Source organism: Crocodylus siamensis, chromosome 10, assembly GCF_052110815.1.
Source record: "Crocodylus siamensis isolate JL-2025a chromosome 10, ASM5211081v1, whole genome shotgun sequence".
Taxonomy (NCBI): Eukaryota; Metazoa; Chordata; order Crocodylia; family Crocodylidae; genus Crocodylus; species Crocodylus siamensis.
In genome coordinates this window covers 10,896,084-10,921,279 of record NC_143404.1, presented here as the reverse complement: position 1 = coordinate 10,921,279, position 25,196 = coordinate 10,896,084, and the positions used below count along the sequence as shown (strand labels likewise).

Below are 25,196 nucleotides of genomic sequence, written 5' to 3'. Positions count from 1 at the left end.
AGCATTTAAAAAAAATGAATGTGTTTTGTTTTTTTTTTTAACAGCCTGTTACCTACTTTGCCTCTCCACTATGCAGGCAAGATTGTGGTGCTCTAGGGACTATTTTTCTTTTAAATAAAACAAAGGAAATGAGCAGCAACAACTCATGTGCCGGCCACGGAGAATGAGATCACAGTGTCTCCCACTGTACCACATTTCTTTTATTTACACCTCTTGAGTTGCAGTACAGTTCCTATCTGTGGAGGGCTTTGTGATTTAAAACTCATACAAATTAAAACATCCAGCTCAGATCAACCACCAATCTACCTAATGAAGCAGGCAAATCTGGGGATACTGCAAGAGAGAAAATTAAAGGCATCCCTCAGTACCTAGGAAATCTTTTCCAAAGCTTGGGTAGATAAATTGCCCAGAGGCATGCCCTGAATCTCAGCCTTGGTGTGGGAATTTAAAATACAAAAGCAAAAAGAATGGCTGTGCTGCAACCAACTCATTTCAGTGTCAGACTTGTACAACCAGCCCTTTAGAAGTGAGATTCTGAACTGGTGGGCCATGGAGAGGCTGTACTTGGGCCACAGCAGTGCTTACAGATTGGAAGGAATCACAGGCTCCCTCCCACCTTTTCCCAAACATTTCTGGTCCAGGCTGCCTTGCACATGACAGGTGTGGCCTGGAAACAGCCGAGTTCCTACCTTAAAGCAGTGATGCCAGAGAGGCTAATCATCTGTGCTGAGAGGTAGCCCAGGCCTTAATGCTGTGCGAATGCAGTTGTTCAGTTTCCTGTGTCAGAATGAGTGCAGACAGAGCAACCTGGAACCAGGAGTGTCTGTGGGGACGGGAGAAGATCAGCTTCCAAGGTCCACATGATGTGACTGGCCAAAACCTGTGACTGCCTTTAATGCAGAGTAGAGTAAGGTGCTGCACTTTGGTAGGAAGAACCCCCAGCATAACTACAGGCTGGGCAGTCCTACGCTCATTAGCGGCACGACCAAAAGGGACTTGGGAGTCTTGACTGACCACACGATGAATATGTGTCATCAGTGTGGTGCTGTGGCTGGCAAATCTAACCAAACTCTGGCATGCATCCAACAGTGTATCTCAAGCAAAACCAGGGAAGTCATCCTCCCACTTTACTCGGCCCTGGTGAGACCACAGCTGGAGTACTGTGTCCAGTATTGGGCCCCCAATTTCAGGAAGGATGTGGAGAAGCTTGAAAGAGTCCAGAGGAGAGCCACTCATATGATCCAAGGCCTGGAGGGAAGGCCGCATGAGGAGAGGCTGAGGAACTTGGAACTCTTTAGTCTGGAGAAGAGAAGGCTTAGGGGGATTTGGTGGCAGCCTACAATTGCATAAGAGGGGTACATCGGGACCTAGGAGAACACCTTTTCACCAGAGCTCCACAAGGGATAACAAGGTCTAACAGCCATAAACTCCAGGAAGGCTGATTAAGACTGGATGTAAGAAAAAAGTTCTTCACGGTGTGTGTGTCCAGGTTCTGGAACAAACTCCCCCCAGAGGTGGTGCAAGTACCTATTTTGGACTCCTTCAAAAAACAGGTGGATATATTTCTTGCTGGGGTCACTTCATCCCAGCTGAGTTCCGGCTTATGGTGGAAGGGCTGGACCCAATGATCTCTTGAGGTCCCTTCCAGCTCCTAATGTCTATGAAATCTATTAAATCTATGAATAAGGCCTAATTTGATTCAACTCTAGAAGACTGAAGCCATTATGACTTCCCAAAGACTACAAAGAATCTCAGTGCCACTGTTACTTTTAAAACTCAGGGAATTCCTGACTTCTTATTCTGTCCTGATTGTAGTGCATTGCTTTCCCACTGACATGATATGGGAAGATCTACCTTTCTTAAATGTAACTCTTTCTCCAGTCCCTCCAAATATACCTTAGCACGTCAGGTTTTTCCTATTGTCTTTTTTATGATTTTGCATTTTGGGATTTAATAAATATAATGGCTTATACAGAACCAAACTTTTATTTTAATGCAAGTTCAATTTTAATGAATGTGAAGGAATGTGTTTCATAAATATAAGAACAGAATGCAACAGCATAACTACCAAGTGTCAGTATGTGAAATCTGTTTTTAGCTTCAGAAAAAAGGGGTTTTTTTACAAGCAGCCATCTCCCTAAAATATTATCAAATTTAGATTAGCTGTTTTATGAATTCAGAGATACAGAGATCGAAGCAAATTTACCCTAAAACCTTGTGTTGTGAAATAAAGATCTTATGTCATGTCAACTATACCAGGATTACATTCACAGCAAACCATTCTACTCACTACTAAGCTCAGGGGAGGAGCAAACTTGTTAGCATCCTGCCCAGGGGATTCATTTTCATGTTGAACCTGAAAACATACATCAAGCTTACAGCAAACAGCAAGCCTTAAAAAGACACTTATCTAGAGCTAAGAGATAAAATGCTAACTTTTAGAACTGAAGTGGCTTCTTAAGAGCTATTTGTTTCTAATTACTCTCAGGTAAGGTATAATAGAATAGTAAACATATTCAGATAGTTAATTATTCAACCATCCTTGTTGTGAATTTGTTTTCCTAATTTAAAAATTCCCCAGTGCCTTTAATTAGGTGAGCTTAGACATACAATAGGCTTGTGTGAAGCAGCTAGTATTCGATTCCTATTTGGATTCGGCCAATTCGGGGGACAGTGATTCGATTTGGTGACTCAGCTGCCACCGAATCTCCAAACTGAACAGGCCTCACCCCCTGCCCACTCCCCAGACCCATCGATGGCTGCACCATCCAGCCCCCGCATCCCAGCAATAAAAGAAAAAAAAAAGCCCTGCACTCACCGGCTCCTGTCAAACAGGGGGCGATCCCTGCTGCTCTCCACAGCTCTCTGCTGCATGGAGGGACTCTTCCATGAGCCCCCAGAGGCCCCAATGGCCACTGCAGCAGCTGGTGAGTGTGGGACTTTTTTTCTTTTAGTGCCAGGACACTGGAGCCAGCCGGGGCAGCCATTGATGGGGCTGGTAGAGCAGGAAGGGTTCAGGGGCTGCTTAGGAGGGCTAGGGGAGTGGGCAGGGGATGGGGCCTGGCGGAGGTCCCCCCATGGTTCTCTGCTGCCTCCTCCTTAAACTGTGGGTGCATCAGGAAACAACGCACAGGGAGTGGGTGCATGAGAGGGACCAGGGCCAGGGCCCACAGCCTCCTGCCTGCCCCATCAGTGTCCAAGCTCCAGGTGCTGTCCATGAGAGATTGCAGCTGCTGTAGCAGGATCAGAGCACAGAGCTCGGTTCCCCCTCCCCCACAGGTGGCACAGCCAGAGTGGAGCCCATGGATGGGGGTGAGTGTGGGCTGCCTGTTGTAGGCTCGGGGCTCCCTGCCCTGCTGTCCTCCCCCAAATGACCTCTGCAGCCCAGTGGGAGGGACCCAGCACAGGAGGGTGAGGAGGCTCAGTGCCATCGCCAGGAACCCCACACCAGCTGTGCTGCCATGGTGAGGTGCCCCCTGTCCCCCTGGCAACAGTGGGGGTGGCAGTACAGAGTTGTGTCTCCTGCTACTGCTGGGCAGGCAGAGGGCACCTTGTTATGCCAGCACAGCTGGTGTGATGCTCCTGGAAATGGCACCAATCCCTCCCACAATGCTCTGCCCTCCTGTGCCAGGGAGGTCCCCTGGGGAAGGGTAGCAGGGTGGGGAGGCTTGAGCCTGCAGTGGGCTGCCCACATCTGCCCTCATCCTGCACACAAATCTTGGGGGGATGAGCCCCGCCCCATTCTTCCCTCCCTTGGAGTGCACACAGCAGCAGGGAGCCAGCCCCATCACCCCCCAGGATAAGCCACCCAAGGCTCCATCCCACTCCCCAATCAGGCCCTCACATTTCTGCCCTGGCCCCAGCCCCCACACACCATCCCGGCTGGGCAGCACCCCCCGCCCCAGTCTTGCCCCATTCCTTCACTTCTTCCCCCCCTTAATGTAGGGTCCTTAATCTGTTCTTCCTCCTTCCTCTTCCCCCCAGCAGTAAACTTACCTGCAGGGAGCTGTGAGAGCCACTCTCCATACTGCCTGGCTGCTACGTGCGTGTGTGCGCACACACATGCACGTGGCACCCCATGCCTGATTGCCCTCCTCCTTCTCCCCTCAGCCCCAAGCAGCCCTTTGTGACTTGGAACTCTGCCAGCCTGCAAGGGGAACTGCTGTTCCCCACATGTCTCCTTTGAAAGAGAATATCCATGTTTTTTTCCTTAAAAGGAGAACATCTGCATTTTTCTGTGGTGAACAGAAAACCCCGGTCCCTGCTCTTAAGCCTCTTTTAGGATCAGGCCATTGAGAGGACAGTTCAGTCAATTTATGGATTTCAGGCTGTGAGAGCAAAAGGTCATGTTCTTACTTGGTTAGTAGTTATGATGGCAATGAACATAATCCTAAAAGGATTAGTTGACTTTACTACATTGTCTCTGGACAGAGTCGGTGTCCTGAGATGTACCAGTTATAAATAAAAGGAAAAAATACGGACCTAAGAAGAGAAGCAAGTAAGTTGTAATATTTTTCCATGCCAAGCATAATGTCTTACTGTTATTTACAGTACTGCTTTCTCAGTTTTTTTACTTGAAATGAACAAATTGAGTACACATGGAATCGGATGAACTCTCTGTGCTTCATGTTTGGTTAACTTTACCAATTAGATGAATTCAAAGAGCACAGCATGCTGGTAATTAAAGATTACTGTTTTCCCAAGCTCTGTACCTTTTTAGCTTTATTATGTTTTAATAATCAACATTTTAATAACTGCAAAGAGATCTCTGGAAAATATGGCTCTTAACGTATTTTAATCTTAATGTCATATTAATACAGGCCAAAGAGGAGGGGAAGGGTGAAGTTCATTTTGTAATTTAAATACTTTGTGAAATCCAAATTAATTTTATATTTCTCAGGTAGCTGGAAGGATTTCAAAGAATGGTTGTAAATAGTGAGGGGTTTATTTTTGGAAAGGATGGCAAGAGATATGGAAAAGTGCCATATTTTTTGTTTGCAAAATATCCTAAATTGCTTGAGACAACACCTCTTCCTCCCAAGAGAGATGGGGGAAAAGACTTATATGCTGCACTAGATTTTCTTTCCTTCACCTAATGTTAGAAAGACAGTTACAAACAAGTATTCTCACAAGAATTCTGCTGTGTTATATTCAATTTACACTTTGAATGGAAAATGCAATCCACTTCATAATTCAATTTTCATTGAACAATAAACCCACCTGAGCCAGTTCAGAGCTGCTGAGGTGTCCATCACTGTTTATATCCAAGTACTTAAACATATCTTCAACTAAGAAGCGCTTCTGGGATGTTTTATCCTCTACAGGGTTGCCCAGTTTGCTCTGGCGATGAGCTTGAAGGTCCAAGAGAATGTTTTTAAGCCGACTGTAGTCTGCCATTGTGCAAGTGTCACCTAAAAGACAAGACTGTATTACTGGACCATCTTGATCTGCATAAAGAACTGAACTTCTAATGGGGAGAATAAGACATAAACAAATACAATTCTCAGAAGCTATCCTTTAAATAGGTCCCACAGTCATTATCCTTTGCAATAGCTGGCTTTTAAAATAAAACTTGCCTTCAAGACAGTGCCGAAAAGGCAGTGTCTTGAAGTACACACTTGTGGGTACTCCCTGATTGAAGGAAGGCTAATGGACATCACCCTGACAGAAATGCACCCTCACTGAGGCATTGGGCAGTCAGCAGCATTTCTTTTCTGTTGCTGTCTGGCAGAAGCTACAACCATCGAGGCACTGAATGTCTGGACTCCGTCTGGCCTTTGGATTCTGTCTCAATGGTCTAAAGTGGGGATGGGAAGTCTTGGGCAGCCTCCACTCCTCCATACTCTTGCCTAGACACATGCATCAAAGGTCTTGGTGTGATGGTCACAGGACTCTTTACAAGAAGATTTATCAGGCATCTGACTAGACCTCTTACACATACATCATGATCCAGAGGATTGATGGTTGCCCACTTTACCTTCATGAAATCTCTTTATCATGTTATCTTGAGGTATTTTGGTTGGCAGATTGTCTACTAATCCCTGCCTATGCCAAATTTACTCGCTCTTTAAAATAAATATCAAATAAATGCATGTCCCAAGATTCTAAAGTAAATATAAAACCTAACCAATCTGAATATAAAAAGCATCGTGGGCATAAATAAGTGCCACGCTGGAGCACTGTACCATGCAAAACATGGAGTTTCCCTATGAATGTTGACTAAAAACTATAAGGTTGTTTGGCAAATAAGGCATGAAATGCACTGTGACACTAAATATTTTATCTCACTGGTAACACACTTGAGAGAAATCAAACCTTAAATCCAGCTCAACCTGATAAAGTGGTCACAAGATAAATAATGAAAGGTGACAAACCCAAGGGCTGACCTAAAACTCCTATGTCATGGCATTAACTGTGCACATGCATTACTGGGGAATGTGATTGTGTTAATCCTTGAGATACTATCCAGGATCAAATTCTATTCTCAGTTAAAATAGTGTCCTCTGAGCAGTTATTTGGAAGGAGATCAGTAACTCTGAGAGCAGAATCTAACTTATAACATTTATGAGCTTTATGTATTTACTGATGCAGCACTGCAAGACTAGAGAAATCGTTTCTCCGATGCTTTCCCTCTGATGCGCCTGGAAAACATCATATTCAGATTTAAGTGGCTTAGCCTTCAGGATCTTATTGTGTTTCATTAGTTACAACAATGGCTTTAAATACTGCCTTTTAAATGTAAAGCCCATTATTTTACTCATGACTTAGGTCTGAGAGGTCCAATCTCATTTCAGGACAGGAAGGAATAGCTTGGGTACATGCCAGGAACACGAAGACAACAATGACTTCCAGAAATGGCCTTAAGGGTAGGCGACATGGGTGACCACAAAGGGTGCCGGGGTCAGGGAGATGCCAAACACACACACGCACACACACACATCCCTCATGCTTACAGCAGCATTCTCCCCCCATCCTGCCCCAGCCGATCCCCAACCCAGGCAGGAGAGGTAGTGCCCAGGCCAGTTCACCCCCTGCTTCTAGCTACTTCTCAGGAAGAGACAGGCAGTGTGGGCACATGTGAGGAGGGTGGCACCTGCTCCAGTCCACCTGCCTTGCTCCTGCACCGCAGCAATGGTGCATGCCCGCCCACTTGCCATGTGCACAATGCTACTCTGCCTCCCTATTGCACCCCTGCCTGCCTGCCTCTGCTTATGCTTCCAGCAGCACCACTGAATTATAGAATCACAGAATCACAGAAAATGAGGGCTGGAAGGGACCTCAGGAGGTCATCTAGTCCAACCCCCTGCTCAACACAGGACCATCCCCGACTAGATCATCCTAGTCAAAGCTTTGTCTAGCCAGGTTTTGAAAACTCCAAGGATGGAGATGCCACCACCTCTCTAGGTAACCTGTTCCAGTGTTTTACTACCTTCCTGGTGAGAAAACTCTTCCTAATATCTAACCTAAACTTCCCTTGCTGAAACGTGGGACTCCTTGTTCTATCATCTGCCACCACGGAGAACTTCAGGTAGTTAAATGCTGCTATTAAATCCCCTCTCAGTCTTCTCTTCTCCAAACTAAATAAACCCAGTTCCCTCAGCCTCTCCTCATAAGTCATGTCCTTCAGTCCTCTCATCATTTTTGTTGCCTGAATCTCTGAATCCAAATAGAATCAAGAGACCCATTAAAAGGTCTGAATCAAGTCAAAGCCTCTGAATTGATTCAGAAAAGATTCAGAAGGCAGGCTTGCAGCAAACAGAAACTGAGAAGAGGAAGGGGAAAAAGGGGGGAGATATTGATATCTGTAGCTGGCCAGTGACTGTGATCTTTCCCTGAGTTCCCTTCCAATCACAGTGCCCTGGGGGAGGGGTGTAGAAACAACATATAAGGCTGCGTGTGAAGTGATCTAGATGCAAAAACTCATGTTCTCAATAAAGACATAGGATTTATGATGCACTATAACCTGCCTGACATCTGACTCCCCAGGTACCTCTTCACTTTTACCTGCTACATCCCCCTGCCCCGCCCCCCTGCCTTTCTCTCACCCTGATGCCTCAATTTACATTTTAATTGACTGGCTTTCTTGCCCGCATTGCATGCCAGCCTCTGGCTTCTTTACTATTCATTCCATGCAGGAAGAGCACACACAGAAACTGCAGATGCTTCCTCAGCCTGACGAAGGGTTATTAAACCCAAAAGCTTGCCAAGATATATTTCTCCAACTATTCAGTTGGCCTAATAAAAGATATCACATCTACTCAAAGAACCTTAGACCAACACGGATACAAACAGAAACCCAGTTAATACACACAAGTAACATGAGTTTTGCTTTCAACAGTTTGAGCTGCACTTTCACAGAAGCCCCTGCACCTGTCTCCTTGAAACCTGGCAGGCTTCACGCCCTCAGAAGGGGCTACCATCCCTGCTGCATTCATCCCGCTCTGCCTTAACACATGCAAGTGATACGAGTTTTGCTTTCCATAGTTTGAGATGACCTTTCACAGAAACAACTGCACTTATCGCCTTGACACTTGGCAGACTTTATGCTCTCAGAAGGGGCTACCAATACTGCTGTTTTCAACCAATTCTGCAAAAAAATGACAAAGCTATAGGTATTTTAGTGATTCCCCATTACAGTCTATGGTTGAATCACCAAATCAGCGCCAAATCTTTTGAATCGGATTTGGCCAAATTGATTCAGGACAGTGATCCAAATCATCAACTGAGTCACTGTCCCCCAAATCAGCCAAATCCAAATCAAATACTGGCCACTTCGCACAGGCATAATAACCACCCAGCTACCCAGATTCTGGACACCTGGCATTTCCAGTTTTTCCATACTCTCTGTTGATTTATGTTACCATTTTGTTAACTAGTTTGATGGGAGAAAAGACAGAAAGGAATCAAAGACAGTGCCCCCCCTGTGGCCCCACTCCATCATAACTGGATTCAGATGCCAAGTAGGAAATTTAGTTCTTTAACAGCGGACACACATATTGAACATTTTTGGTGTATGGTCTTTAAAAATACCACAACTCTACAAGGTAATGCAAGGCATTCAGGCTTCAGGTGGCAATTCCCAGTCAGTGTCCTTGTGGGAGAATCTATGATGAAATTAATATCCAAACAATATACTGAACTTTTGGGGTTTTTTGTCAGCTGCTGTCAGAATCTATGATGAAATTAATATCCAAACAATATACTGAACTTTTGGGGTTTTTTGTCAGCTGCTGTCAAACACTTATTTTCTGGAGAATTTTCCTCTCTCCAGCAAAATCTTTATCTTAGACAAACACCCCAAGCAGCAGGGACAAAATCTGTCTAGTTTGCTTCTGGATCTGTTTATCTTTCTTGATGCGGTTTCTTTCCCCATTTTAACAAATGATAGGCAGACCATGAGGTGACACCTAGTGCTGTGTCTGCACAAACAGTTCCATCCTAAGGGGTTATTATTGATTACATAGGGATGGAAGAGATCACTGGGGTCACTGAATCCAGGCTTCGATTGTTACAAGTAACCGCACAGCATAATTCCATTCATAAACTTTTCAAGCTCCACCTGAAAGCCAGGTAGTTTCTTTTTCACAGTACTCCATTTGGAAAACTTGGAGAAGCTTACTCCACTAATGGTTAAACGTCTTCTTCTAATTTCCATTATCTCAGTCATTCAAGCCATGGTTTAGACTTCATGCAGTGTCCAAAACATGCACTTCTGTGCTGAGGATCTGATTAAAAAAAAAACCAAGCCAATCAAATTCTTTCAATGGACTTTGTTTCAGCTCCTGAATAAAGACAATTGAAAAATTGCTTCATTTATTGAATATCGTTCACCCTGAACACTCACCGAGACAGAGGATTTATGGAAAAAGTAATGCAATTACATGAGTAAAAAATGCTATCATCATGCATTTTTAGATCGTATGTATATAAATGCATGATGATAGGATTTAAATATATTTTAATGTGTTTAATCAATGTGAGTAGCATATATGAATATTTAATGTATAGAATATTAATATAGCATAGATACATCAATAATATATAAGCATATTTAATACTTAAAAGTATTAAATGCACTGATATATATTCTATATATGTACGTTATATTAATAGCATACACACATGCGTAAGTATATGAGAGCCAGAATTAAAGCTGCATAGAAAATATTAATGTGTTTTTAATGCAGTTCCTCCCCACGCACCCTTTGGAATTAATTATTACACTGCTTCATTCTTCAAAATTTCCAACATCCTTATCAGGCAAGTAACCCATTTTCCTCTTACTATTGAGACACAGCAACATGTGCATCTTCTACTGAATTCAATGGGAGCTTTGTACTTAAATTCAGCAGACCTAAGACTTTAATTACTGGTTCCAGTTTGATGTATAGTGTAAGCCATTCAGCCATTACACTCTAATCTGCAAAATTAACTTGATGCGACAAAGTGCCAGGAATGTTGTGGCTTCAGCCAAAAGAGACCACAGCTCTGCATTTAAAGAAGTTTTTAAAAAAATGACTGTGTGTCAATGTAAAGAAATATATCAAAGTTGAAAAGAATGAGAGCTCTGTAGCTCCAGTTTTTTTTTATAACTAGGATTTGCTCTGAACAGGTTGCCAAATCAAATGGAACAGACCTGCTTAGGGAATGGGTATATAAATATGAACTCCACATCCTGCCTTCTGAACCTTTTGAATCAGATGCTTTGTTTGTAGTATAAATACCACTAAGTAATTAGGATGCTCACTGACAGTTCCTCTGCTAGGGATCTGCAAAGGACCTCACTATATCACTTTATCAGTTAATCGTCATTTTTTACACTGTGGGTGAATTGTCTGTCTTAGTGAACCCCCATTTGGTTAACCTGCTGCCACAAGCAGCTAGGGAATTTTTAAAAGTGCTTGTGCCCACAGATACCCAGGGAAAATTCTGTGACATACATTATAAAGCCCTTTGGAAAGATTTAGGTGCATGCCTATGCTGGCGTATGAATTTAACCAGAACCGCATGTATGCAAGGTACGGCTGTTGGGTATAGTTTTGAGGAATGGGGCACCTGACTGCTATCTATCTATGCTGATTCCTCCTCTTCCCCATCCTGGGAAGTTGCTCCTTTAACTGTAAGTAATTCTGTAATTCCACCTGCTCACCATGACTTACTACCTCCTTTGAAAAGTCCATGCTCGCCTACATTGTGCTCACATCTTCAAGTAAGATGTTAGGTAGGGTTTTAAGCTCATGTGGGGTTTGAAAATGTGCTCCTTAAATTGCAGAAAAGATCAGTCTCAGAAAGAATAAGAGAAATCACAGAAAAAGTTGGAAACTGCCACTAGCAGCAGCTCCCAGAGGCTTTGCAAATCCTATCATATTGAGCAAAACTCACTTAGAGGACCATCATGTTGCTTTTACTTCCAGTACTGTTGCTGCCATGTCCAGTGTCATGGGGGAACTGTCTAGCAAAGAGCTGCCTGACTGGCAATATAACAGCATGCTACTGAAGCCAAACCAAAAAAAACCAATATTATTATTGAATAGCATTATTTTTCCTTCCTCCAGTTTAAAAGAGCATAAGCTGACCATTACGGTAAGAAAAACAGCAGCTTTCATTTATATCATTGCCAGCTGAATTAGTTCCAAATTCCACAATCGTGGGGAAAAAGGCAGAGATTGATGAGTATTTTACACAAATGAAGTGAGGCATATCCTTATCTTACAAACAAAGCCACAGTATATCTACGAATAACAAACACAATCACATTTTTAAGGTTCCCCCCAAAGACAAACCTTCACTCCCAAGGATGAAGTGTGAAGTTAGCCCTGCCATGATCTCTCCCCTCCATGCCTCCCCTCTACCCCCACACATTACCTTGTCTTCTTTTTTTGTCTGTTGACTTTCCAGCATTAATTTTAGGAATTTAATTGGAATGAGGAAGGGATTTATCATTACAAACAGGGCGAAAGAACTGATCTAAACTGACCGCACACGAGACAGAATCAAATGGGCTTTGAACACGGAAGAGCTTCCTTTTGCTAGTCTGAGAAAGTTGAATTTTAGCGGCACAAAAAGTGAATTGTCACAAACAGAACATTATCTATTTACTGCCCTTCCCTTCCCACCCAGAAATACCAAGCAAGCACGCTGAACAAAGTGTAAAAACAATACTGGAGTTCTTCCTAGCTTGCATGGAGCCAGGCAAAGGTCTGCCAACAAATAAGAGTTGCTATTGTTTCCCGAGACTTAGTTCCATTGTCATTTTGCCCCTCTTGTTCCGTTCTTCCAACATTTCTTCTTGGTCTAGCTCCATAGCAACTAACCTATAACAAACTAAGACATGAAGGTATGCACTTCTTATAAGAAATAACAAATATTTTTCAGTTCTCCACCACACACATTAAAAAAAACCCTGGTGTGGTTATTCAGGCATCATGGGTTCTCAGTTCTCAGACACTGGTACAACCCTTCATATAAGCTATGGCAGTTCTCAGTAGCCTCTGGGACTTGCTCTTGAGTATTGGAGGTTAAACGGGACCTCAGTTTAATTAATATTAGCATATATTAAAATTAACTATCCTTCAGTTTTAATAAAATGTATTCAGGATGAAACTGACCCAAGCAACACCTAAATTTTGTGCATTTTCAAAACCCAAACCTGAATCAGGGCTCACAAGCTGCACTTGTGTTTATAGCTAACCAAAACCAAGTGATGGATCCAGATTCTGAATCTTTGAAATGCAGTGTTGCATCCACATTTTATAGCTTTAGCTTCTCTCTGATTAGGATGCTATTACCCGTTTACTCCATGGATCGCATTTATCCATGGTGTGACTCAATGGATTTTCACCAAGAAAGATCACTTCAGTACCATGGAAACTAAATGTCAAGGACAGTCAGGGTTACTCTTCTACCCCTCTTTCTTTCCTTTATGTTGGAAGCGATGGGTCTTTTAAAATAGTAACGTTCACCACTGAGAGGCTAGCAATCCTGTCTCGGAGTTGGTTTATACAGGGCTTACTAGGGACAGCTGCTGCATCCTCCCTTCTTTCTTCCCCGCTGCTGTCAATGACACTTGCAATCTTCTTACATTGTGCCTGGAATCCACCTGCTTTATGTACAAAATACTCACTTCCTCTAGCTTTCTGGCAGCACCACTGGCTCTTGTGCACTTGCCGTTCTTTCCAACATTAAAACCATGGCTGTTAAAAAAAACAACCCCTCCCAAAAAAAACCCCCTCAAAAACTGTAGAAACACCATTTATATGCTATCTCACTGATTACCATTCTTGCCTCTGCAATAGCTTCAGCATTTAAGTGCCCCGCAGTGGCTTCCTTTACAACATGAACTCATCATTAGCAGTTTATCTCATCTCAGACTATTCGCATTGGTAGGTCTTCTTAATAGCTATCTCATGGCTGGATTACCTTGTTAGCAGCTCCTGGGGCCCTGGATTCTTCTATTTAATTGGAACCCAGTTTAGATATGCCAGACTGACAAGTTTCATATTTCCAGCTGCTTCTCTTTTGGGGCCTGGTCTTCAGGCCTGCACAATGGGAGGTGAGTGCCACTGTTTAGCCAACATGGGTTTTGGGGGAATTCTCTCCTTTTACAGTTTAAGAATTTTGGAAATGTGGGTGCCGCTATACATTTGAGATCACAGATGGGTAAAATCCAGCCCATGGGATGAATCTGGTCAGCAGTAGACTCCATTTCCCAGCCACCCCTGTGCATGGCTGGGGCTGGTCTTCATGGAGACCCCAGCTGCAGCAGGTGTGAAAGCTCAAGGCTGGGGTTGCCATGGAGACTGGCCCCAGCCACACTGGCAGGGAGCACAGCAGCAGGGCAGGGGGCTGCTCCAGAGCCAAAGGAATCTTGCGATGGGGGCAGTTTGCTCCAGGGCCAGGGCAGAGCTGTGATCTGTAGCCTGCATGCTCCAAGCAAGGGTGCCTAGGCAGGGGATCATCGCTTTGCCCCTGCTCCAGACCAGGCTTTCACTGCTGCGAGGAACTGGGGCAGAGCCCTGATCTCCTGCCTGCGCGCCCCTGCCTGGAGCATATAAGCCCCATCACAAGATCCAAGTCAGCAAGAGTTTTTCAAGTTCTGCTTAAGCCCACCAAAGTGGAATTTCATTTTGGAAACATAAAATTAAACTGTTTTGATCTTTCACCACAGATGTTTCTCAAAACCTTCCTCTGTTCATTTGCCAAACATTTTGGGACTATTTGCTGTAGCTGGTTTCTTATTATTTTCCTTTCTTCACCATAACCTGGAAAAAGTTTTTAATGTCATAGTTTCTCCTATGCCTGATTTCATGGCTTATTATTGAATCTATTCAGAAGTGTCTCAGAGCTTCATTTAACGGTGGAATAACATTAAGTGAAAAACATCACTTTAGTTTGACCTTAAATTCTTATTAAAGTTCCCTTCTGATAAATTCAACACATTATAAACCTGAACTGCAGGCATCCTGAGAGCCAACTGCAGTCAACTCCTGAATTAGAGATCAGCAGGAGCATTTGCAATTGACCCTCTGCTACAACATGCATATGGGAAAAGCATCACACTTCTAAATTACCTATTTAAGAGCCCCAATTATTATTTGCCTTAAAAATCAGTTCTTCGAAGAGTGCCCGATTCAAATGCCTTCAGCTTCAGGAGAGGCTGGAATTCTCATCTAAACTTTGCAAATCAAGGCTCTTTCAATAATGAGCGGAAGCAGGACATCTTACATGAACACCTCTAAACTCCATGACTGTGCTGTGTCCAAACATTACTCACGTGTTGCATACCGAAACCACAGCCAAAGTGTGTCTGCTCAGACTGAAAGCTGTTCAGGGGGAAATCAATGAGACCACTATGGTATTGGGCCATGCGAAAGATGCAGGCATCACTAAATCAACTTAAGGTCTCATATTAAACAGAATTAATGTCTCCATTAAATATCAAGTATGGTAACGGCTATAAATTATCGCCAACTTTAAGTCACATCCTGATTAAGCACATCCTGATGAAGTGGAGCATATGCTGCCTGTTGCTGGATCACAGAAAATAAGAGAAGAGGTGGAGAATGTAAATTCTGTCATACTGGAGTATACATAAGGCACTGCTGAACCAGGGACACCCGGGAGTTACCAGAGCAGCTGTTGCAGGGGCAAAAGGAAGAGAGCTAGATTGGGCTGTTGGCATCTTCCAATCTGGCACATGATCTCAGTGACCCTTCCTTTGATAACACGTGGATAAAAGAACCAAACCGGGGTCTCTTCGCTTCTCAGGTCTAATGCCTCTTTCACCAGCAGCCCATTGTCTCTCCACTGTTAGGGGACCTGGATCTCTCCCAACTCCCACAAATATCCATTCCACTGCCATGAGAGAGATGGGCCAGGCTCCCATTTTAATTTGAGGTCCTACCAACACTTCCTCCCTTCTGGCATTGGAGCCGGACTCCTCTAAAGTTAATTCAGCTCCCATGTGCAATGCAGGTTCGTCTTTCAGTACACGCTCACCCCCAGCTTTATTCAGTGCGCAGCATGATAGAGCAGAATTAAGGACATATGGACAACTAAAAAATCCTGCTTAACTTGACAAGCAAAATAATGTTCTTTTAACACTCATTTCATATGCATAAATAGATGCATTTACTAATAAAACCGAAGTGGCAGGTTACACGAGCTCCAGCTCAAGCTGGACTATATGATCCTTAAAATAAAAAAGTTGCTTTCCCCATTCAAGAAGATTTTATGAAGTATGTGCCACTTCTAATGATGACTGCTCATAAAATATAGAGCCATCCAATTTGCAGTAATCTTCTGTCTGACAACCTTAAGCCTTCCCCAGGAAGAGCCGCATGGTTTTGATTTCCTGTGGCATGAGAAGCTACAGGCACAGAAATGCCTTTGTTTCCCTAATACTGCGGGAGGTCAACCTGTCTCCGTTCTGCGATATGTGTATCCTGCTTATAAGAACCCACAAAAGGAACTGCTTGTGACTTTCAAATGAATCTCACGCAAAGTGCATTTCTCTGCGCGCACTTTGAATAAAAAAACTGTGTATATTTGCCAAGTTCAAAGAGTGGGATTTCTGTAAAATTTGTCATAAATAATCCAAATAAAAGACTAGGAACATAGTGAAGTGGCACTTCAGTCCTACCCCCAGCCCTCTCCCTGTGGTGTGTGTTGATGTTGTGTTACTTGGGATGAAGCTGAAACGGAGTGAACATACTGTAAAAATACCAACATATAGAAAAGCCTTTGATTTCCCTCTTCCCTGCTGTGGGAGATCTCTGAAGAAACAAGGCCTTTTTTTTTTTATCTGTTTACAGCATTTCCAAAACTGTTGATGCCTGGCAGTGTTTATATTAAAGAGAGAGCGAGCGCAAGAGAGAAAAGAAAAAAGAAAAAGAAAACCAGAGTATTAAGCTTTGATTGCAAAAGTGCTGCGAACAACACCTGTCACATTTACATGCTCTGTTCACTCAGGGCTATTCGGTTTTTGGTTTTTTTTGGGGGGGGGGTTTGCAATATTTTATAGCAGCTATGCAATCCATTCTGTTTAGCACTTCTGCATGCTTTGGCAGACAAAATATTGATCAGCCTGCCAAGAAACATGGAGTGTGATTCTATTTTCATGTCAGAACTTGGTAATGAACTACATTTATCAAGCCCATCCTTTCTGCAAAAGGTCAGTGGTGAATGTGGCTAAATTGCGGTGACACCTCATTAATCTAGCTCTCTCAATAATTGCCCCCTTTGAAAAGTCTACTCTGAGTTTTTGTGAATTGTAGCACATTATTAGAATGGGATCCAAGACCAATCCTCCATTCATTTTTTTTGAGCTAAGGCACTAACAAGGAAATAGCAGCTCTGAGGATTAAATGTCCTTCAATCTGATACTGTTAAAATAAAAAGGAGGAAAATGGAAGTTTCTTTGATGGATAATCTGACTGCTGGAAAATATTATTTTGCCAGGTGCGCTACCATGTGGTAAGTAAAACCTCAGGAATGAACTGAGGATTCATGTTGAGCTCCATTCCCAAATACTTTTGTTTGTGTTTAACTTGAAGTTAATAGGGATGTTCTCAGTGTGTGAACTTAAGCACATGCATAAATCTTTGCAAGATTAGAGCCCTGCATTAGTACAAGCAGCTGGATCTATTCTAAGTTTTATCCATAACAGCCAGAGATCCATTATAAATAGTTGCCAGAATCAGATGCCATTAAAGTCAATGGGAAAATTCCATCTTTGCTAGCGACCAAATGAACATATTCCAAAAGTGCAGGCTAATTCAGTGAGAGATTATGAAGTTGACCCTTTTTTTTTGGACACCAGAGAACATTGGGGTTCTGAAGACCTCTTGTGGAAGTACGTGTTCGTTCTCCTTTTATCCAAACCCAAATCCAAATCTCTTTTTGCCCTACTTGTAGTAACTACTCATGCAACTTGGAAACATCAAATGGCAGCAGCTAGCTCCCAGTCTCGGCTGTAATCTTCCTTTATGTATTTAAAGCTTTGTTGCTTACCCTAACTCAGCGCAGATTCTCTTGCTGCCTGAAGCTGGTGAGTTAGGATGTCATGATTGGGAATCACATTAGGAGCTGTCAACCTCCAGCCAGCATGCTGAATTACACATGATTATCTATCCGCATGCTCAGCTGTAAAGCAATTGAGAGTGCTGTACACGGCACAGCTGCAGTGAGATATATGCCTGTAACTGCAGTACTGTGCTAGCAAGGGAACTCTTGCCCCAGCTACTCCAGTGGGTGAGGCATAATAACACAATGCTTGAAAACTCCAGAGAAGGTGAACTCCAGTGCCACTAATTTTCAGGGCAACCTTTCACCACCACCAAATGTGGTAATAAAGAGGTGTTTGGAATAGGTTGAAGAGTGTCATTTCTACAGCAGAAGGCACTGAAGGTGTCATTTTTGTCAGTTCCTTTACAGCACGTTGGCTATTTTAGGCACCATGTCAGGTTAGAGAATCACAAGTCCTGTGGCAGTTTCTCAGCTTTACGAGGAAATTCACCCAAGAAATCAATGCTAAAATCAGCTTTGCTTCCTTTTCCTTTTATGTGGGGGGCAAAAAATATAATAATGGCCTTAAATTAAGGTTGGCAAGCTGATAAAATGACTGGGCAATTCTTGACCAGTCATCTGACAGGTCAATTGACCATATATAAATATGGTCAGCTGACAGATAAATTGACCATTAGGCCTGTGCAAAGTGGCTAGTATTCACTTTGGATTCGGATTTGGCCAATTCAGGGAACAGTGATTCGATTCGGTGATTGAAATCACTGTCCCGAATAGATTTGGCCAAACCTAATTTGGAGATTCGGCTGCTACTGAATCAGCCGAATCTCTGAATCAAACAGGCCGCATCCTCAGCTCGCTCTCAATGGCTGACCCACCCACCCCAGCACCCAGCTCTTTGAACTGCCCCCCCCGATTCACTCTGCTCCTGCAAGGGGCAATCCCTTCTGCCCCCCACTGCTCTACACCATGTGGGGGGCTTGCCATGAGCCCCCACTTCCCATGTGCTGTCCCAGTCCCCCCATGGCTGCCCCGCCCGGCCCAGCTCCTGGCCCTTTAACCAAAACAAACAAAAAGTCCCGCACTCACTTGTTCCTGCCCAGTGGGGGGGGGGTAGTGATCCCCACTGCCCCCCCACTGCCCTGCACTGTGGGGGGGCTCTTCCATGAGCCCCGAGAAGCCCTGAGGCCGCTGCACCAGCCAGTGAAACTGTGGTTGTTTTGGTTGTTTTAAGGCCTGGGAGCTGGGGGGGGGGGTAGGGAGAGCAGTCAGGGGGCTCATGGCAGAGCCCCCCATGCAGCGTGGGGCAGTGCAGGGCAGTGGGGATTACCCCCCCCCCAGCAGCACCCGGTGAGTAGGGGCTTTTTAAACAAACAGGAGCTGGGGTGGGCGGGGCAGCCATGGGCAGCAGGGAGAGCAGGCGGGTGTTGGAGGGGCTCGGAGGGGCTGGGGGAGCAGACAGGGGATGGAGCCTGACAGGAGACCCCCCATGGTGCCCTCCCCCCTCCTTCAGCCCCTCCACCCCTGCCCCCTACTTACCAGCATGGAGTCCAGGTTCAGCTCCTTGTGGCAGTGAATGGGGACTGCTTGACGCTCTGAAGCTCTCTGAATCTTCTCCAAATCAATTCAGAGAGCTTCGAATCGATTCAGACCTTTTAACTAGTGCCCTGATCCAATTTGTATTTGGAGATTCGGCCACTGAATCAGGCCAATTCTGCTGTGAATTGAATCAGCACCCAAAGCTTTGCACCGCCCTATTGACCATATATTTGACAGATCAATTGACCATATATTTTTTACCTGGTCAAAGATTATAGGGTTTTTTTAAAAAACTTTACTTTTTGTAGTTTTCTTGACAGACATATGATTCTTATTGATTTTTTACACACTTGCTAATGGGAAATAAATGTTTCTTCTGTACATTATTTTTACCCATTGGCAATTTTTTATAATCTTTGACTGATACTTGATTGGTCAATTGACCAAACTTTATTTGACCAGTCAAATATCTGATAAAACTGCTAAAACTGCTAAAATGAAAAGCTTCTGAGGGAAGGGGCGATATTTTAGAAATTAATCTTACAATAAAGACAACACTTTGTCTTCTCTTATAAAGGAGGAATGTTGAAGTTAACATCCCAATTCAGATGTCTTCAGACTTCGCCGGCTTTGTTTACTAAGCTATATCACAAAGATACACGTTGTTTAAGCAGGCTGAATGTGACATAGGCCGCAGGTCTAGGCATTTTACTGATTTTTAAAACTATATTCATATTTAATTTCATAAAGCAAAGGTGGTGTAAAATGCTGGAAGCATTAAAATAATCCTAAATAAAATTTTGCAAAATCTGAATGTATTTAAGTAAGCATCAATTTGTGCGCAGGTATGACCAAAATGCCGAAACACAGAGGCACATTTGCATACAGGAAAAATGAGCGGGTTATCTGTTTACCCATAGGTGTGAAAATGTGACTTTTAAGCATCAGGCTGTTGAATCTGAGTATTCTGATATTCTGGTGACCAGAACTAATAATACACTGACATTTTAACATTGCCCATGTTTGACTCTACCAGAAGGAAGAAGTTAGGTAAGGGGAAATATGGAATAATTATTGTACTTCTAAGTTTTATTGCAAATTCCATTTCCACACACAAACATGCTCTCTCTCTAAGCATTTTCCTATTACTTTTTTTTTCTTTTTTAAGCTTTGTGTTTCTTTCCATACCCAGAGTCAGGGCAGATCAGGTTTCTTTTTCTTTTATTATTTTTATGCTGCCAGCTGAAAAGCAAAAAGGTGCAACTTCTCTCTGCAGAACCTGAGCAAAGAGTTAATTGACCAGGAATCCATCAACTGTGTTATAATTTGGCAGCATGTAGCACCAATGTACTAAGGCAGTGACAGACTCTAGAGGCCCAGGTCAGATTTGGAGAACTTTGGCCAGTTAGAAGACCCTTCACAGAAGATGTGCTCTGGGCTGTAGCAAGACCAGTTGGGGTCAGGCCAGCTATGGCAGAAGTGGTTGCTGGGCCCCCTAAGTGGGCACCTGGCGCTGGTTCCCTGGTCGCTCACCACTCATTACAATACTAACCCTTGTGAATTTTGAGTCACTTGGTTTTATGGATTCTAGATGAACGTTAGCATATGAACCTAATCACATGAACCCTTCATTGGTTCTGATAAAATATCTTACACGCTTCTGCCCCATTGAGCCAGGACACTGGTATCACTGGACACTTTTATACATGATCTAGGGGTGGAGCAGGCAGCGCTTTAATTAGAGTGACTCTGAGAGCCTCTCTAATTAAAACGCCGTAGTGTCTCATGTATCAGCATCCCTGCATTTCAAAATGGTGCCAGGGATGCTTGAACTAAAGTTTATTCGACAAGTTTTAGTTCAAGAGCCCCTGCCACCATTTGGAAGTGCACAGATGCTGCCACACTCCAGAAGACTTGATTAACCATAATTACAGTGCATCAGAGCAGCCTCCAGGCTCGTGTACAGACACTCATTGCTTGCAGCTCACAAACTGTTGCCCCTGGTGGGTTACCTTTAATTCCTGTGTGTTCTTGTACTGTCTTAGAGATGCTGCTATACGTTGCATTTTACAAACCACTCTACCAGCAGAAAAGGATCTGAGCACTCTGGCGCACAAGGTAAGAACAACCAAAAACATATTGTCCACCTCTGTTGTTATTGTCTTTGAAATATGTTTCAGTATTTATTTTTAAGGGGAAAAAAATGACTTCTATTCATTTTCATTAATCAAATAATGGTTCTTAAATCATAATTTGCTTTGTATTAATTTATTTCGTTCTTGACAATGGAATTCCTGAATTCCGTTTTTCAGCATGTACTACTGCTACTAAGCTTTTGCTGTACAGATCCAAGAGGTCCTTACAATTTTCCCCTACCCTTTTTTTAATCGAAAGAAATTTTTCCCCATTGCTGATAATTCTCACTAACAACTCTTCAGCCTTGCTCAGTATTATCCCTTCATCTTCCCTTTGGTTCAATAACGCAAAAGTGAAATAAAAGAAGTCTGGGATTGCAAAATAGTTTTCTATATGTATTTATTTACACTGTACTCTACGAGGTCTAAAAGATAAGAACTGAGGTTGTATTTTAGCAGAAGATCCAACCTTTACATGAATAAAAGATCACAGAATTAGGCCCCTGATAGCATGGCTGTTTCTCAACCTTCTGCAAGACAATATAAATTATTACTTAATTCTAGAATTTTAGGACATTGATAACACATTCCCTCCTACCCTCCAGAATGAAATACAGGACTGTGAGGTGAATCACTGCAAATCAAAATCATCTAGAGTGGCAACAAGAATTAGCTACTTGCTGTATAACATAAAGTAACGCTGCCTTACAATAACTGTATTTTTGGTAACTACGCTGCAATGTTTCCACAACGTCTAATAACAATGTCTAATAACTATTGCTACAGGTATCAGTTTTGTTTTGTTTTTTCTTCTTCTTCTTCTTGCCTTCCTCAGAAGTATAGGGTGTTGGCTGCAGCCAAAGCTGGGGATTTTGACTGGGGTATCAATGCTCATGCTGGAACTAAAATCCAGTGGTTCTTGGTTAGAGGGACTTGCCTTCCACTCAGTGTCAGACCAATCACCACATTTGGAACCAAGAATTAATTGTACCTCATGGTATAGACTGTAAGGAATTTTGCTTTCCTCCGTAGTGATGGGGGTGGTGGTGGAAGGAGTGGGGTGGACGTGACCCTCTTCCTCAGTTCTCCTGAGTACGTTTTACCAACTCTTGATATGGCAGAACAGCGACATCTCTCATCCTCCTGCTTTATCTGTGTCAGGTGAGGATGCTTCTGGTGTCTTGCAACTGCGTGGCATGGTTGATTGTGTGAACAGGTTATACAAAGACTTGCATGGTTTGGCTATGGATGATCTTGGCTCAAGAAGGGAGCTGGACTACATAACCAATGAAGATCCTTTTTAACCCTACTTTTCTATGATTCTATGATTCAAGGCAAACAACATGCTGCTGCAGCAATCACATAAACTAAAAACCATATTCCAAACTAAAATGATACATACACAGCATAAACTGAATGCCCTGCATGTGACATTTAAGCACAAGGCAGTTCATTTTAAAAAGTTCTCATTGCAGTGTTGCCCTGCTGTCTGATATTTAGTCCTTCAGATTTGAAGTGCTTTTTTTCCTAATTTAAATGTACAAGTTAGCTGTAACTTTGCCAGAGTTTCACTTAAGAGGAGCAGGTGTTTAACATCATGTAAATTCATGAACATTACAGCTGCTACTGCTGAAAAAATTCAATTAACAATAAATGCCAAAATCAACTTGCTTATCTTAAGGATATGTTTCAGGTAATAAGATACATAGTTATCAGATATCCATATGGGATATCTGATGGGACATGTGCCAAATAAACCAGGAAAATGAAAAAAACCCACATATATTGAGATACGGCTGTAATAAAAGGACATTTACCATACCATTTATTATAGTTTTCTTTTATCACCAACTAAAAACTTACCCATACCTGCATTGCTTAATAACTATGTAATTATATTCAGATATTATGAGTTTTAATGCATTTGTTAAACAAACAGATTTTACTGCTAGCTTAAATCGCTACTACTAGCACTTTTCAAACGTCAACAAATTTAATTAATCCTCCAACTTTACATCTGTCTTACCCCCAGAGGACCAGGAAAAAATGTAGGCTTTCTTGGAAAGTCAACAACCCAAGGGCTTTTGCTTACCAAGATGGAAAGTTAGTTTGGAAGTAGGGTCCTTCAGAGAGAACACCGTGGATGTGTCTGCACGTGGATTTACTCTGGCTTAAATTTACTGCATAGTAAGTGGGAATAGGCTGGCATCTGCATGTGCAGTAGGGTCGTGTGAAATGGGCCCTATTCAATTTGGATTCAGATTCGGCCTGAATTGGGGACAGCGATTCAATCCGTTGATTTGGATCACTGTCCCTGATTCGATTCAGCCGAATCCTAATATGAAGATTCAATGCAGATTCGGTGAATCAGCAATTCGGACACAGGAACATCTTTAAAAGTTTTTTCTACGTATCTTGAGGCAGTAGGTGTGGCTTGTGATCACTGAGGTGCTGGGGTGGATGCAGCGTCCCACAGGAGCATGGGGGTGCTCTCCAGCATGCTCAGCAGCAAACCTGGAAGTGGACTGGAAGTACTTCTGGTTCACTTCCGGATCTGCAGGACAGCGCACAGGGAGTCCCCCCTGTACCCCTCAGCTGAGTGATTGACCACAGGGGGACCCCGGGTACCCCCCCAGACCCATGAGGCACCAGTCGCTGAGCCGAGGGGGACATGGGGGGCCCTCCAGTGCACTCCCTGGTGGACCAGAAAATGGACTGGAAGTGCTTCTGGTCCACTTCTGGGTCTGCTGCCGAGCACACTGGGGAGCCCCCCATGCTTCTGTGGGATGCTGAATCTGGCCCAGCATTCAGAGCCCCTGCTACCTAGAGGTATGTAGAAAAAATATTTAAAGCTGTATGTATGTCCGAATCACCGAATCTGCCCAGATCTCTCCAAATCAATTCAGAGGGTTCCAGTTCAATTCAGAGAGATTAAAGGGTCCTCTGATTCCATTTGGATTTAGAGATTCAGCCACTGAATTGGGCCAAATCTCCACCAAATTGAATCAGGGACCAAAGCTATGCACAGTCCTAATGTGCAGGCATTAAAGCGCATTAATGCTGTGTGTGGACTGACTTGGGACTAAAGTTGGTCCCAAGACAGTCCACATACACAGTGGTACTGTGCAGTAAGGCATCTATATGTGTGGTACTGTGCAGTAACTAATCTGGCATAAATTTGATACCTGCATGATGCAGGTATCCAATTTATGCTTAAGTTGGCATAAGTCACCACATTTACTGTGCAGTACGGGAATGCATGTGTAGATGGGTGCCTGTACTGAGCAGTAATTTCTGTTACTGAGCAGTAAATGTGCATGTGTAGATGCATCCTGTTAGTAGCACACATTGTGCTGAGGTATGGAAATGGAAGAAATCATCACAGAGGATAGGGATTAGCTGGTACAAGGCAAGTGGGAAAATGCGTGATAAATGCAACCTATCAAATACCTCATGTGTCTATCATGTATTTATAGATGTTAAAACCAGAAGGGACCATACTGATTCACTTAGTCTAACCCGCATTATACAGACCACAAAATTGTATGAAATTATTCTCACATCCGTTTCATAGCTTCTGGATGAGCTCTAGCACATGTTCTAGAAAGGCATCCAGACCTGATTTAAGGATCTCATGTGATAGAGAATCCTGAAAACTGGACACCAGCTAATGGTTCTTTAGGCTCAACGTTAAAAACATGTTCCTTACTTCTAAAATTGTCTCATTTTAGCTTGTACACATTGCATCCTGTTAAGATTGATTTAGCAGGTAAATGCAGATAATAAATCCTATATCTCATAAATCATCTCTCCATCTACACTGTGTGATAGAGTCACCTCTTAACCTTCTCTTAGATAGACTATATATATCGGATTTTTTGATTGTCTCATGGTGGAGCAGGTGTTCAAGACCTTGAATCACTCTTGAAGCTCTCTTCTGAACCCCTTCCACTTTACCACCATGGACACATCAGTGTTCTCGCTAATAAAACTTCTCTC

General features: G+C 43.2%; 1 protein-coding gene across 1 annotated transcript in view; it reads right to left on the bottom strand.

The window, feature by feature from the left end:
- Positions 1–25,196, bottom strand: part of FSTL4 (follistatin like 4) — a 521,826-nt gene that overhangs the window by 228,556 nt on the left and 268,074 nt on the right. Inside the window, exon 6 of the mRNA XM_090064753.1 lies at positions 5,221–5,411. Within this exon, the coding sequence (XP_089920879.1) occupies positions 5,221–5,411 (191 nt within the window). The remainder of the gene's footprint in view (positions 1–5,220; positions 5,412–25,196) is intronic.